The sequence below is a fragment of the Armigeres subalbatus genome, chromosome 2 (genome assembly GCF_024139115.2).
Source record: "Armigeres subalbatus isolate Guangzhou_Male chromosome 2, GZ_Asu_2, whole genome shotgun sequence".
Lineage (NCBI taxonomy): Eukaryota > Metazoa > Arthropoda > Insecta > Diptera > Culicidae > Armigeres > Armigeres subalbatus.
The window spans coordinates 35,658,010-35,674,351 of NC_085140.1; the positions used below are offsets into that span (position 1 = coordinate 35,658,010).

Consider the following 16,342-nt stretch of genomic DNA (forward strand, 5'->3'; position numbering starts at 1 on the left):
TATAGGCACTTAATATATTTGTTACATTTGGCTTGAGTTAAGTTGAGTTGAGTTGAGTTAAGTTGGCAAAAGTTAATTTTTGATCTAGCAGAAGTCTTAAATATTTAGCTTCGCTAGACCAATTAATTTGAACCCCATTCATAGTGACAATATGTCTGCTAGAAGGTTTCAAATAAGAAGCTCTCGGCTTATGTGGGAAAATTATAAGCTGAGTTTTAGAAGCATTCGGGGACATTTTCCATTTTTGCAAGTAAGTGGAGAAAATATTCAAACTTTTTTGCAATCTACTACAAATGACACGAAGGCTACGCCCTTTGGCTGAGAGACCTGTGTCATCTGCAAACAAGGATTTTCGACACCCTGGTGGTAAATCAGGTAAGTCAGAAGTAAAAATGTTATACAAAATGGGCCCCAGTATGCTGCCTTGGGAAACACCAGCTCTTACAGGTAATCTATCAGATTTAGAATTCTGATAGTTTACCTGCAGTGAGCGATCTGATAAATAATTTTGGATCATTTTAATAACGTACAGAGGAAAATTAAAATTCATCAATTTTACAATCAAACCTTCATGCCAAACACTGTCAAATGCTTTCTCTATATCAAGAAGAGCAACTCCAGTCGAATATCCTTCAGATTTGATGAGCCGAATTAAGTTCGTAACTCTTAATAACTGATGAGTGGTTGAATGCCCATGGCGAAAACCAAATTGCTCATCAGCAAAAATAGAATTGTCATTAATATGAACCATCATTCTATTTAAAATAATCTTTTCATACAGTTTGCTTATTGAAGAAAGCAAACTGATTGGGCGATAACTAGAAGCCTCAGCTGGATTTTTGTCCGGCTTCAAAATTGGAACAACTTTGGCGTTTTTCCATTTATCTGGGAAGTATGCCATTTGTTAAATAAATTAACCAAAAAGGATAAAGAGCTCTCAGGAAGTTTTTTGATAAGTATGTAGAAAATACCATCATCACCCGGGGCTTTCATATTTTTAAATTTTCTAGTAATAGATCTCACTTCATCCAAATTAGTTCCCAAAGAAGGGTCAAAAACATTATCTTGGTTGATAATGTCTTCGAAGCTTCGTGTAACCTGATCCTCAATTGGACTAGTGAGACCTAGACTAAAATTATGGGCACTCTCGAACTGCTGAGCAAGTTTTTGAGCCTTTTCGCCATTTGTTAATAAAATTTTATTTCCCTCTTTAAGCGCTGGAATTGGCTTCTGAGGTTTTTTAAGAATTTTCGTTAATTTCCAAAAGGGTTTCGAACTGGGATCCAACTTCGAGACATTATTCTCAAAGTTGGTATTTCTCAGAATAGCGAAACGTTTTTTAATTTCATTTTGCAAATCTCGCCAAATAACTTTCAACGCGGGATCGCGAGTTCTTTGGTATTGCCTTCGCCTCACATTTTTAAGACGGATCAGTAGCTGAAGATCGTCGTCAATAATAATGGAGTTGAATTTAATTTCACATTTAGGAATTGCAATGCCTCTGGCTTCGACAATTAAATTTGTCAAAGATACGAGCGCATTGTCAATATCACTTTTGGTATCCAAAGGAATATTAACATCAAAATTCCTATCGATATATGTTTTATAGAATCCCAATCAGCTCTATGATAATTAAAAGTAGAGCTGATTGGATTATAAATGGCTTCTTGTGAGATTTCAAATGTCACAGGAAGGTGATCAGAGTCAAAGTCAGCATGAGTTACCAATTGGCCACACAGCTGACTTGAATCCGTTAAAACTAAATCAATTGTAGAAGGATTTCGACTGGAAGAAAAACAAGTTGGTCCATTGGGATATTGAATAGTATAATATCCCGCAGAACAATCTTCAAATAAAATTTTTCCAATGGAATTGCTTTGAGCATTATTCCATGAACGGTGTTTGGCATTGAAGTCACCAATTACGAAGAATTTTGATTTGTTGCGAGTCAGAATTTGAAGATCAGCTTTCAACAAATTCTTTTGCTGCCCATTGCATTGAAAAGGCAAATAGGCTGCAATGAAGGAAAATTGACCAAAATTTGTTTCAACAGAAACTCCCAAGGTTTCAAAAACTTTGGTTTCAAACGAAGAAAATAATTTATGTTTGATACGTCTATTGATGACAATGGCGACCCCACCACAGGCGCTGTCAAGACGATCATTTCTGTAGATAAAATAATTTGGATCTCTTTTAATGGAGAGTCCGGGCTTTAAATAAGTTTCTGTTATAATGGCAATATGCACATTATGAACTGAAAGGAAGTTGAATAATTCATCTTCCTTACCCTTTAGAGAGCGGGCATTCCAATTTAGAACTTTCACAAAATTATTTAGATCCATTAAAACGGAGTCCGATAACAATTTTTTGGGTGTACTTTATACCAACCTGAACAGCTTCTGGAATGGTATTTGCTTTGAACATTGCATCAATCATGTGATGCAATTGTTCAGTTAAAAAATCAAAATCGGAAGCAGTCATGCTACCTGAATCGGCAACATGACCGTTATTTTCCGTTGGGATATGGGTATAAACCCTGCTTGCTACCTGTTGACGAGCGGCAAAATTTGTTTGTGAATTGTGGTGGATATGAATTGCTCGACCGGTAAACGGTTTCGAAATTTGAGCTTTTGAAAAATTTCTACCCGTCGAATCTGGGATCCGATTGGAATTTCCCGTCATCAATTTTGCACGGGAATTCAAAACTTTTTTGCGTGAAGGGCATTCCCAGAAATTGGATTTATGATTCCCCCCACAATTTGCGCACTTAAATTTATTGGAATCTTTTCTCACAGGACATGCGTCCTTGGCGTTCCACCACAAATCATGCATTTAGCATCCATGTGACAATGTTTGGTTCCATGACCCCACTTTTGGCACTTACGGCACTGGGTGGGGTTTTGGAAATTTCCCCCAGGCCTGCGGAAATGTTCCCATGTAACACGGACATGAGACATAATACAGGCCTTTTCCAAACTTTTCATATTATTTAGTTCACTTTTGTTAAAATGAACTAAATAAAATTCTTGAGAAATGCCCCTCTGGGAAGTACCAGAGTGAGATTTCTTTTTCATCTTAATTACTTGGACTGGTGAAAATCCAAGTAATTGAGAAATTTCAATTTTAATCTCATCCAGTGATTTATCATCACTGGGGAGACCTTTCAAGACGACTTTGAACAATCGCTCAGTTTTGTCGTCGTATGTGAAGAATTTATGGCGCTTCTCAGTTAAATACTGAAGAAGACGTTTGCGATCGTCAAAGCGATCCCGGCAAAACGCGGCAGTCACCCTTCCTAGCAATCTGAAATGAAACCTTGATCTCCTGAAGGTTACTCAAAATCTCATTCCGGAAGCCAGAAAACTCGGCAACAGATACCACAATTGGCGGAATCCTTTGCTTTTCGCATGAATCGAATCACCTGGGCTAGAGGTATATTCGATTTGCTCAATTTCATCATTAATCAAATCGAACTGATTGCTCAGTTCGATTGGAGAAGAATTATTTCCGATATTAGAGTTAGAAGGAATATCTGAATTCTCCAGCTTCCTTCTATTTTTTCCGCGCTTAGGCAGGACGGTCTTGAAACCTTGTTTCTTTGAAGGAAGTGGAGAATTCAGAGACTCCCCCTTCCTCTTGTTTTTATTAATGCTCATTGCTGAGCGTGGAGACGTGACCTTCTAAGAGGTTTTTTCCCAGAACGGTGTCCCTGAAGGATTACCACCGCTTGTCGGAATTTTACTTCCGCAAACGGGTCCAACGTAAAACGAAGGTACGGGTCCTTGCAAAGATCGTAACGGGATCAGTGGGTACAAATAGCGCTAAGAAGCACCGTTGAAATTAAAATAGCTTCGGGTAGTATTAAAAACTTCCTTCCGCAAAGAGAGAAAGAACCGCACAGCACGAAAGCACGATGCGGTCTGATCCAGCCGTTTCTTAGTTATGCACAATATATACACTCAAAATAATCCAAACGTCAATGTTACGTGAAAACATAAGTGGCTTTTTTCCATCATACTTTTCACGTAGCAGCTACGTGAATCGAAGGTGACAAATGAACTCGTGAACTCTTATCATGTTACTGGAGTATCACATAATAACTACGTGACTTTTCCGGTGGCATCAAAGTTATGTTCTGATAAAAAGTAAATGGTGTTTTGGTGATCATTATGGATATTTAATTTGTATTTCAAGGTATTTTTCTTTAGCTATTATTATTCAATTAAAATAAGTCAAGAACTTTGTAGCATAAAATATATTTAATTTGTATTTAATAAATACATCAAAAACGAAACAAATGTGTAGCTTCTCCGTCACTGCCATTTCATCGGTGTTGCTTTTATACATTTTATGGTGTGCTATTTGCCTCAAACGGTAGTAATTTTGGATTTCTACAAAAAGATGAGAAAAAATATTTTCTTTATGTACATCTGCATTAGTTATGTTGTACATACCTTTGTTCAATTTCTGCAGATTTAAGAAGTTAAGTAGACAAGGCTTGTTCTACTAACAATCGATATGGTTGGTTTGCTGTACGAAAACCACTTGTTTTTCTAAGTTAATTTTCGACTTCTTTATTAGAAGTAAATCAGAAATGGCAGCGAACAACAGCACCTAGTGAACTAAAATAGTGAATGAATACTGAGAACATCTACGTGATTTCCACGTAACATACATAGGGCCCCACAATAACAATTACTGGTCTTCAATTTGTTTTCTATCTAAGGTCCAATGATTGTTACCTTCGACAGATGAAGTCAGGAGAAAGTTCATTCTGTCTGATCTACGTGATTTTCCAGGTGGCATTGAAGTGTGGATTATTTTGAGTGTACCAATTCATTTTTATAGATAACAAGAAGAAGAAAAAAAGATGTTCATACGGCATTTATGTCAAACTATTTCACATATATGTTGCAATGTAACCATTAGTGCATGAGTTATACTTTCCATTACCTAAATAAAATTCTGCCTCATTTTGCCCCTACATGTATGCAGTTAATGTCAAAATGCTTATTTTTGAACCGAAAATCGTCAATAACTTCATCAATATTGAAAATAATAAGAAACAGTCCTCGAAAGGTTCATGTTTTTCATCGCGACGGACATCTTTGTAGAACATTTGGGAAATCTAAAAAATATATTGATGAAGGCATCGTGAAAAACCTGATTTTTGGTGGTCGTTCATAAATAACGACTCATATCTCGACTTCTATAGCAGATTGAAATAAAGTTTATATAGCAAAATTTTTCGTACAAACTTTTTCTACAACTTTCTCAAAGACATCAATGATGTATCTTCATAATTGGAGGAAAGAGAATTTCCATCCCACTTTTAGGGGGACTATTCAAAAAAAATTTTTTTCTAAAATATGGAGCTTAACATACTGAAACTTTTCTCCGAAGTCACTGAGCGTCTAAAATCCACTTTTCATGGCCAAAACATTTCGATCACGAATTCCTGGGTTAGAAAACACTGTGCAATCAATGGTGTGATTGCATCGTGTGGTGCTCCACCTCTGTCTCCGCCAGTGCGCGTGAGTACTCACGGAAAAAATGAGTAATAAGTGAGGATTTTTTAACCATATGAGTGAGTTTCTCAACACTGGCTTTAATGAGGTTAGCGTTGGTTTCTTTTTCGTTTCCAGCGGCAAGCTTTTCCAGCATGCTTTTGAAACTTGACGATGTGTGTCTAGGGATGATGAAGCTCCGAGTACGTACTCCGTTGTTGTCCTCGTATCAGATGTTGCGAGATGTAATCTGGTAGATTCTAGAAGTATGCTTGTCTCATGAATGTTCAGATCCGTAGATGACAGTTTCCGGAACCATAATCCAGCTGCATAAGGCATCAAAAAGAGATCTAGCAATCTGCAAATCCATCAAATACAGCGGTAAAGAGCAAGCTATTGAAGCATTACCGAAAGATTAATAAGTTTTGCATGTTCTATCAATGAAACAGGAATGGTTCTTTTGAATAATAGTTCTACACCATTTTTTAGTCTCTTTCAATACTTGTTCATTTATTCTTCCATTGTCTTGATTCATTACGATTCATACATCAAACTGTACTAATTCTAACAGTGCACAATCAGGGGCATCATCTCTGCTCAGAACGATTGAGTCAAAAATGTACTAATTTTGTGTAATCAGGACTGATAAGAACTCCACATTTGAGAAAGAAAAATACTCACTTTACATTCCAAGTCCTGTCATTCATTTCTAGAATTTGAGTCCCCCTCCCAGGCCGGACAGCAGAAGCGAGTCCAGCGCCTTCTGAACTTTGGGATCGTGCAAAAGCTTGGGTGCGGCGTTGCTGAGTGGGGCACTGTTATTACTGCTTCCACCACCAGCTGTCGTAGCTACTTTGGAGGTAGCCGAACTGGCGGATGCAGCAGCAGCCGCGATGGTCATGTTTCCGAATGACGAAAACCCACCGGATCGTGTTTCCTTTTCCGGCTCTGGTAAAATCTTATTTTTCGGCGGAACAATTGAAGGCTTGTTTAAAATGTCCATGATTTTTTTCTGCAGTTCCTTCTCGCTTTCTGCTTTAGATTTTGCCGAAAGAAGACTACTGGCCGAGACGGAATCCGTGTCCTCACCCAATTCGTACTTGATTTGCAATTCTTTTCGATCTGTTAAATATTTGATCAACCGCTCATACTGGAGTACCGTCAGTTGCCGGTTGTTGGCAAGTAGGTTGAGCATATTCTGGATTGCATCTGGATGCTTGTCTTGCAGCGAGTGAGTATTGTACATCATGTGAGAGTTACCCGGACCAGCACTCATTGATGCTCGATATTTTGCCGCCTTTTCCTGTTCCGTGCGTACTTTGTCTTGGAAGTCCTTGCAAATGAAATTCAACGCATCATCGGACGGCATATTCCGATGTTCGGCCGGGACTCCGTATAACACGTTCACTGTAATGCTGTTTCGTTCTTGGTTCTCGGGTGTGATGAGGATAGCGTAATAGCTTCCTCGAGAGGCAATATTTGAAAGAACTTTTCCAATGGGCACGTCATCGTTTGGGAAAAGCAAATCAACCGACAAGCCGTTTCGTTTTAATCTAGCTTCAATATTCTCTGCATATGTCCTGGAATTATTTAATAAAAATAACGTTTAAAACAGTACTCAAAAGATTCTTAGTTTTGATCGGAAACTTTCAAAATTTCTAATCTTTGAATTCATAAATGAGAAAACTTATGAAGACTTGCAGCAAAAAAATGAAAGTAATTTAAGTCGTTTCAGCTACTCACGTCAAATCCCTGGAAACGACAATAATCTCACAATCGTTACTCTCCGGTTGATTCGAAGGCTGACCCTGCATTCCGCTCATCATCGGCTCCGCATAGCCCCCCATGTCCATGCGGGGGTACAAATTGCTGTAGATACTTCTCTGAGGATATCCGTCAGCATATCGGTTTCCGTCGATGGGCGAGCGGTCTCTGATCGGGGCACTGCCTTGGCTTCCTGGCGGCCCGGATCTAGGAAGTAAACCCTTCTTTCCGCGATTATCGTTCGCAATCTTCACCGTGAGTTTCCGCCCTTTGTGCATCAATCCGTTGAGGCCCTCGATTGCCTTACGAGCGCCGTCCTCCGTAGGAAATTGGACAAATCCATACCCGCGTAGTAAGTTTAAATCCTCGTAGGGTTCGTATTCCTTGAACAACTCGTCCATGTCTTGGAGGGTCGCCTGTTCACCAAGCCCTCCAATGTAGACTCGAGAGTTTACCGGTTCCATAACGGGAAGGGCCATTGTTAGATATTATTCCCGAGACACTGAATTACTAATAACACGAAAACACTTATTAAACCTTCAATTTTGTGATTTTGTAGTTGAAAATATGAAAAAGTATCAAAAACCGATACCTACCGCTTGAATTTTTGGCTTTTTTGATGCCTTTCAAATGTTATGACTGTCATTTTGCTGTCATTTTAAGCAAGCACGCAGCCAACCGTTTGCTTGATGCAAACAAACGGTTGAAAAAGAGAAGAGCCTGCACTGTAAACCGGCATTACTCATTAATGTGCAAAAAATACACATTTTTTGATGGCATATGAAGCTGTCAAAATAATGAGTATTTTGAAATTTTGAATAATGCGTGAATTCCCTCTAAGAAATCTGAGTCCGACAGGAGCTTGACATCAAAGGGAGGATCAGTGAGACAGAGTCCGATCTGAGCCTGAGCAGAGCAAGAGGATCCGCCTTACATCTTGCGATTCTGCACCGTTTGCGTCGAGCTCGTCTGGCTTCGAACATGCGAAATGGGTTTGACGTTTCAGTCTGATGCGGGTCCGACGTCGTGCTATGGAACGTCAAGCCCCATCGAGCTCCTGATTTGGGGTTCTTCTTCTTGTTTTTGTTTTCTTTCATTAGTTGTTTTGAATATAGAGCCTGCTGACGTCTAATCATCTTTCTCTTTCAAGCGCATGGAAATTATATAATTTGTTTCCAAATCCTATCTTTTCTATATGCTTGAAAGAGATAGATGATTAGATGTCAACAAACTCGATGAGAATTGGGAAGCAGAAGCTTTACGTATTTTATTAATCTAAAAAGAAATAATACATACAACAATTGCCATTGAAGCAATCGATCGGGTTACAAAGTCAGACGGAAGGACATTTGTGCTGCTACTCCGAGATCTCTAGCGTATCAGACAAGATTATTTTGGGAGAGTTCCTTCTCCACCAGGAAATCGGAACTGTCTTCTCTGTTTTCACGATCTGTTCGATGACTTCCACTGGTATCATCCTGAGCAGCATAAAACGAAGGCCAACAGCCAGTTCTGGATCTGAAAAGGAACAACAAATCACCGAAAGATGCTACTAAGTTAATTTTATTATTGGAAGCACCCTCTTTCGTTCCAGGATCAACAAAAAGTGATGGTTCCTCGAGTTCCGTGAAAAGAATTGGATGATTCATGCAAAAATGTTCAAGGAATCTGCGAAATATTGCATCGAAAAGTGCATACTTCGGAATTTCTCCCCGCATTAATAGCGAAATCAACCGGAACTTAATGCAGGGATTTCAACGACAACTCCTAATTGAAATGCTGTTAATTCCGGAAGTTTTCTTAGCATCTTTTAGGAAAATAATTCATTTTGAGATTCCGAAATCTCTGGAATTTCGATGCGAATCCTTTTGGGGTACCGAAGGGAAACCTTTTTGGATTTCAAAAAGAATTCTTATGATGTTTATGAAATGGATCCTTTGGCCTTCCGAACATCATTCTTTTGGGGTTCCAAAATAAGACCCTTTGGGCTTTTGCTTTGGGGTTCCAAAAGAAATCCTTTAGAGGAGAAGCTTCTTGGGATTCCGAAGGGAATCCTCTTTTAGGAATCCAAAGAAAACTCTTTTGGAATCATGCAGAGAATCCTTTCCATACTTCGATGCGTTTAGGTAATCGTTTATGATTCGGAAGAATCAAGATTCCAAAGAAAATCCTTTTGGGATTCATAAGGCAATCCTCTTAGGATTTCGAAGGAAATTCTTTTGGGACTCTGTGGAAAAATTTTTTGGGATGAAGAAGGAATATAATTTGTGATTCCAAAAGATTTTTTTTTGGGATTTTGGGGAATTCTGAATTCTCTTTGGATTCTTGGAAGGTTTCTTCGGATTTCAAAAAAACGATTATCTTCGGAATCCCAGTATGGCTTCCTTCAGAATCTCAGGAACATTCCCTTCGGAATCTTGGAAGGATTCAGGGAGGAATATCTTTGGAATTTCCAGACGTATTTTACCGGGATTTTTTTTTTTTGAGAATTCTTACCGAAATTCTTGCGGGAATTACTCCGCCTTCGGATATTCCTACGGAAAATTCTCTAGGAAACTCCTCCAAGCATTCCTTCAAAAAAATGTTCCTCCGGGAATTCCTCCAGCTATTCCTCCGGGAATTCCGGAGGAATTCCTAGAGGTATTCCCGGTGGAATTCCTAGAGGTATTCCCGGAGGAATTCCTGTAGGAAATTTCCGGAAGAATTTCTGGAGGAACTCCTTGAGAAATTCGCGGAGGAATTCCTCGTAATTTCTCCGGGAAATCCTCCGGAATTCCTCATAATTTCATCGGGAAATCCTCCGGAAACTTCTTCGGGATTTCCTCTGGGAACTACTCCGGGAATTCCTACGCGAATTTCTCCAGGAATTATTCTTGAACTGCTTCGGGAATTCCTTAATTCCTCCGGGAATTCCTCCAGGAGATCCTCTAGGAATTCCTTAATTCCTCCGGGAATTCCTCCAGGAGATCCTCTAGGAATTCCTCCAGGGGATCCTCTAGGAATTCCTCCAGATATTCCTCCAGATATTCCTCTGGAAATTCCTCCAGTAACTTCTCCGGGAGTACCCCAGGAATTGCTCCAGGAAATCCTCCAGGAATTCCTCCGGGGATTCTCCCAGGAATTCTTCCGGACATTCCCTCAGGAATTACCGGAGGAATTCTTGGAGAAAGTCCCGGAGCAATTCCTGGAGAAAGTCCCGGAGGAATTCCTGGAGAAAGTCCCGGAGGAATTCCTGAAGAAAGTCCCGGAGGAATCCTTTTTGAAAATTTCCTGAGGAATTCCTGGAAGAACTCTTTGAGAAAGGAGGAATTCCTGGAGGAACTCATGGAGAAATTCCCGGCGGAATTCATGGAAGAATTCCCGGAGGAATTCCCGGATGCATTCATGGAGGTATTCCCGGAGGAATCCCGGGGGGAATTCCCAGAGGAATCTCTGGAGGAATTCCCGGAGGAATTCCCGGAGGAATTCCTGGAGAATTGCTGGAGGAATTCCCGGAGGAATTCACAATGGAATTCCTGGAGGAATTCACAAAGGAATTCCTGGAGGAATTCACAAAGGAATTCCTGGAGGAATTCCCGGAGGAATTCCTGGAAGAGTTCCTGGAGGAATTCCAGGAGGAGTATCTGGAGGAATTACTGGAGGAATTCCTGAAGGTATTCCTGGAGGAATTCCCGGAGGTATTCCTGGAGGAATTCCCGAAGAAATTCCTTGAGAAATTCCCGAAGGAATTCAAGAAGGAATTCCTGGAAGAATTCCCGGAGGAATTCCTGGAGGAATTCCCGGAGGAATCCCTGGAGGAACTCCCAGAGGGATCCCTGGAGGGATTCCCGGAGAATTCCCGGAGGAATACCGGGAGGAATTCCCGGACGAATTCCTGGAGGAATTCCTGGAATTTCCGGAGGAATTCCTGGAGGAATTCCCGGAGAAATTCCCGGAGGAATTCCCGGACGAATTCCTGGAGGAATTCCTGGAGGAATTCCCGGAGAAATTCCCGGAGGAATTCCCGGACGAATTCCTGGAGAAAGTCCAGGAGAAAGTCCCGGAGGAATTCCTGGAGAAAGTCCCGGAGGAATTCCTGGAGAAAGTCCCGGAGGAATCCTTTTTGGAAATTTCCTGTGGAATTCCTGGTGGAACTCTTTGAGAAAGGAGGAATTCATGGAGGAATTCCCGGAGGAATCCCTGGAGGAATTCCTGGAAGAATTCCTGGAGGAATTCCTGGAGAATTCCTGGATGAATTCCCGGAGGAATTCCTGGAAGAACTCCTGGAGGAATTCCCGGAGGAATTCTTGGAGAAATTCCCGGAGGAATTCTTGGAGGAATTCCCAGAGAAATTCTTTGAGGAATTCCTGTAGGAATTCCCGAAGGAATTCCCAGAGAAATTCTTTGAGGAATTCCTGTAGGAATTCCCGAAGGAATTCCTGGAGGAACTCCTGGAAGAATTCCCGGAGGAACTCCTGGAAGAATTCCCGGAGGAACTCCTGGAAGAATTCCCGGAGGAACTCCTGGAAGAATTCCCGGAGGAACGCCTGGAAGAATTCCCGGAGGAACTCCTGGAAGAATTCCCGGAGGAACTCCTGGAAGAATTCCCGGAGGAACTCCTGGAAGAATTCCCGGAGGAACTCCTGGAAGAATTCCCTGAGGAACTCCTGGAAGAATTCCCTGAGGAACTCCTGGAAGAATTCCCTGAGGAACTCCCGAAGGACTTCCCGGAGGAAGTCCTGGAGGAATTTCCATAGGAATTCCTGGAGGAATTCCCAGTAGAATTCCTGGAGGAATTCCCAGAAGAATACTTAAAGGAATTCTCGGATGAATACCTAGAGGATTTCTCGGATAAATACCTAGAGGAGTTCCCGGATGAATTCCTAGAGGAATTCCCAGCTGAATTCATGGAGGTAATCCCGGAGGAATTACGAAGAACTCCGGAGGAATTTCTTCGCGAATTTCGCCAGGAGTTCCTTCATGAATTCCTCCAGAAGTTTCTTCGGAATTCATGCGTATTCATCCGAGAATTTCTCCCGGAATTTTTTCAGGAACTCCTCCACGAATTCCTTCAATAATTCCTCCAGTAATTCCTCCGGGAATTCTTCCAGGAGTTCCTCCGGGAATTCCTCCAATAATTCCTCCGTGAATTACTCCAGTAATTCCTCCGGGAATTTTTCCTGGAATTCCTCCGGGAATACCTCAAGGAAAACCACCGGGAACACCTCCAGGAACACCTTCAAGAATACTTGGAATTGCTGGAGGAATGTCCAAATGAATTCCTGGAGGTATTCCCGGAGGAATGCGTAAATGAATTTCTGGAGGTATTCCCGGAGGAATGCGCAAATGAATTTCTGGAGGAATTGCCGGAGGAATTCCCGAAGGAACTCCTGAAGGAATTCCCGAAGGAACTCCTTGAGAAGTTAGCGAAGGAATTTCTCCGAGAATACTTCCAGGAATTCTTCTGGGAATTTCTCTAGGAACTCCTCTGGGAATACCGCCAGGAATTATTGGAGGAATTCCTGGTAGAATTTCTGGAGGTATTCCTGGAAGAATTTCCGGATGAATACCAAGAGGAAATTCCCGGAGGATTTCCCGAAGGAATTACGAGGAATCCCGGAAGAATTCCTTCACGATTTTCTCAAGTAATTTCTTCTGGTATTCCTCCGAGAGTTTCCGTATGAACGAACTGCCGGAGGAATTAATGAAGGATCTGACGGAGGAAATCCTGAAGGAACTGCCGGCGGAATTCTTGAAGCGACTGAAGGAAAATTCCCAAAGGAATTCCTGGAGAAATTTCCGAACGAATTCTAGGGCGAAAAAATTTCCCAGACGAAATCCCGAAGGAAATCCTTATTATTAATCTAATTATTAAAAAATTAATCCCGGTGGATGAATTTCCGAATCAATTCCTGTAGGAATTTGAGGAGTTATTCGTAAGAGAATTCCTGGAGTATTTTGCAGAGAGTTGCGAAGGAATTATCGATGGAAATTCTGGCCGAAGGCATCGCTTCACCTGTTCCAACAAACATTTATCTTTGATTGCAATGTCCCATCTAGGTCATGATACATCTAAACCATGATTTGCAAATGTATCAAAGGGTTTCGGGAGGGTTGTAGGATTATGAGTTCTCACGATAATTCAATTTTAATCGTAGGAAATTTGGGATTTCTTCAGGCAATCTAAAGATATGTTATAAGAATCTAGAGATTCCTTTTTGAAATCTCGTATTTCGTTAGGAGATCCTTGGATTCATCCTAGGATCAGGGAATTCCTTCTACAAATCTGCAGAATCCTCTTAAGATTTTTTAGGATGTTTCTAGAAATATGTGGATTTCTAAAGGAAATCTAAAAATTATATCTGGGAAACTAGAATCTCATCAGAGAATCAAAGCAATCTAATCAATTCGGAGAGAATTGTTTACAAAGGACACTACATACCAGTTAAGCCATGCTTCAGTTTAAGCACGGATCCATTTCACAGTGCACGCCTTGGTCGTACCGTCTGCAAGTCTTAGCTAGCAGCTAGGACTTCTGATGGACATTGGTCGCTAATTCACCGTTGCGTCGGAGCCCGTCGTCCAAGAAGCCCGTCGTCCCGTCGTCCAAGAAGCCCGTCGTCCCGTCGTCCAAGAAGCCCGTCGTCCAAGAATCGTCGGTCCCAGGGTTCATCGAAATTGGCTGTGCGTACGCCGTCGAAATAACTGTTGTAATGAAGGGGTGCGTCTGCAGAATCCTCCACTTCAAGTAACCACTTTGTACAATGGTCGTACCGGCTGAATTTGACAAACCATCTTGGTCATAAACCCACCGAATTCACCGTCCGGGTCTGTTTCAAGATTATCGATGATATATGCTTGGAAGAAGCAACGAAAGCAGCTGTGCGCACGCCGACGATGTTGTTGTTTTGAAGAGCTCACCGTCTGCAACGAAAGGTAATAAGTTTGTATAAGAATAGTTTTGTCAAATAAAAATTTGCGAAGGACTTACAAAGCACACTACTTACCAGCTAAGCCAAATGCCAGTTTAAATCCGCTGATCTTAGATTTACTGGCCGTGCACAGTTTTGCACGCGAATCCATCATTGGCTGGTCGTTTTTCGATTTATTTTCACGATTTGCACACACAAATCGCGACTGAATTGAAGGCCAAGTTTTTGCGAAGTTGACAGCACCGCACAAAACACAGAATGTTGTGTAAGAGTGAGTAGGAGAATTTCGAAAACAAATTTTCTCAAAATACTGGTTTTGTTCTTTTCACTCTTATAGCAGGAATGAAACGTCAAACCACGGGAGACTTGGTTTTCGACGAAAAAGAAGAAGTAGATTTCGCCCAGAGCTTGATTCATCGAGGGCGACGCTGAGAGGGGAGCTTGATTCATCGAGGGCGACGCTGAGAGGGTTATCCCCACTTTCATGCTCCAAGCATTTACCCATTAATGGGTGAAAAACCTATTGAGCGCTTCTGTAATTTCACCATGTTTCTGTTTCGGAAGCGGAGGAAATAGCTGGCGTTATTTTGCCAAGTTCGGGGTTCGAAAAAGGTAAGTCATCAGTAATATTAATAAGAAAGTATATATTTAATACAGTTGTTTTTTTCTTGCTATTTACAGGATGTTACTTATAAAAAATAATGTAATGTGCATCGACGTAATCAAAACGATTTACTAAAAAACACGATGTAACCCAAAATTTGCTATGCAAAATAACGTTGATTCAATGTGATATTACATCACTCTTTGAATTACACATAATCCTAATCATCATTTCTCTTTACGTATAACTTGTGTAATATTGTATGCTAAAATAAATTAAAATTACATACAAATACCCGCATGGAAGGATGTCTAAAAGAGAACAGGAATCTACCTGGATAAGATGCAAACCATCCTAGCCATGCCTCAAATTTATCTTGTGCTCGAACCAATCCCTTTTTAGCGTGTGTGCTCAGCGGTTCACACATACTACCAAGCAAATGAAGCGGTGCAACTGTCAAATTATGCGCGCTTTTTTCGTCACCCTCGCGGCTTCGCCATGTTTTTTCACCAGTCCAGTTGACTGCCCTTTGGTTTGGTACTGACAAAAATTCATCGTTAAACAACTTCCCCCCATAAGCCATCGGTATCAAGCAGCCCTGACCGTTCTGACCGAGTCGTACTCCTGATTCGCCTGATTCGGAGTTTGTAAGTATTTTACTTTATGTATTTTTTCACTAGAATTCTATTTCTTTGTTTTTTTTTTAGCGGCGCCGGTTGGCTGGTGGTTCGCCTTTTCCGGAACGATGACGCGGTTTCGGGTTTACGACGCCAGGAATATTCTCAGGACAGCAATGTTCATGGTAAAGATAATTTCGAGGCGAGATGGACATTGATGGGCCGTCTGGCAACTGATATCACAAAGGAAAAAAAGATTATTTCGAGTGAGAATTTTATGCATGACGTTTCTATCTGCCTTTTTTTATTTCCGGTAAGAATCTGAGGATTGTCCTCACCTGAGACACCAGGTCCTCACTATACATTTCATTTCACTGTATTGAAATAGCAGCAGCACTTCTAAATGAGCTTTTTTCAATTTTGCAGAAGACACCAGCTGCCGGTTAAAATCATTGCGGGATCTAACCAAAACTACATCCGGGTCAGATCCCAATTTAAAATCATCCATCATATGCTTCACACTCGAGAGATGTTCGAAACGATGTCACCGGATTCATCGACGAGAACTTTCGACCCGATTTGGCCAATATAATATAACGAAACACTCGTTGACCAGCGGGAGGATTACGCAGCAGATTTTCAGGGCTATGGAGTCACCACATCGCAAGGTGTTCCGCATGCTGCCACGATTCCGGTGACAGACGTTTCATGCCATTTTAATTTTATCATTATAAACATAAAATAGAAATATAAAATAAAAAAATCCGAACTATAAAACAGCTTCGAAAAAGTAAACAATCCGAAAATTTCAAAATAAAAAGAAGAAGAAAAATAAAATTATATCTCCAAGATATCTAGGAAAATTCTACTAGAATAGTGGTACCCATGTCTAAGAGGTATCTAAGAAACATCGAAGAGATTCTTTCTGTCAAATCCCAA

General features: G+C 40.9%; 1 protein-coding gene and 2 long non-coding RNA genes across 3 annotated transcripts; 1 reads left to right on the forward strand and 2 right to left on the reverse strand.

The window, feature by feature from the left end:
* Positions 1–5,988: 5,988 nt before the first annotated feature.
* On the reverse strand, positions 5,989–7,955 carry LOC134214221 (nuclear receptor coactivator 5-like). Its single transcript, XM_062693627.1, has 3 exons — positions 7,868–7,955; positions 7,251–7,781; positions 5,989–7,087 (listed from the first exon to the last, which is right to left on the reverse strand). Exons 2-3 carry the CDS (start codon positions 7,748–7,750, stop codon positions 6,217–6,219), a joined length of 1,371 nt encoding a protein of 456 aa, XP_062549611.1. The 5' UTR covers positions 7,751–7,781; positions 7,868–7,955; the 3' UTR covers positions 5,989–6,216.
* A 678-nt stretch (positions 7,956–8,633) lies between these two features.
* LOC134214222 (uncharacterized) lies at positions 8,634–14,433 on the reverse strand. The gene is made up of 3 exons (XR_009979710.1): positions 14,258–14,433; positions 13,693–14,174; positions 8,634–8,789 (listed from the first exon to the last, which is right to left on the reverse strand). It is a non-coding gene; the product is annotated as an uncharacterized LOC134214222 (long non-coding RNA).
* A 753-nt stretch (positions 14,434–15,186) lies between these two features.
* LOC134214223 (uncharacterized) lies at positions 15,187–16,105 on the forward strand. Its single transcript, XR_009979711.1, has 3 exons — positions 15,187–15,433; positions 15,494–15,716; positions 15,830–16,105. It is a non-coding gene; the product is annotated as an uncharacterized LOC134214223 (long non-coding RNA).
* Positions 16,106–16,342: the final 237 nt, after the last annotated feature.

Coding starts and splice junctions, on each gene's coding strand:
- LOC134214221 (XM_062693627.1), bottom strand. CDS start 7,750: ATGGCCCTTCCCGTTATGGAACCGGTAAACTCTCGAGTCTACATTGGA. Junction 7,088..7,250: donor GTCGTTTCCAGGGATTTGAC/GTGAGTAGCTGA, acceptor AAATAATTCCAG/GACATATGCAGAGAATATTG.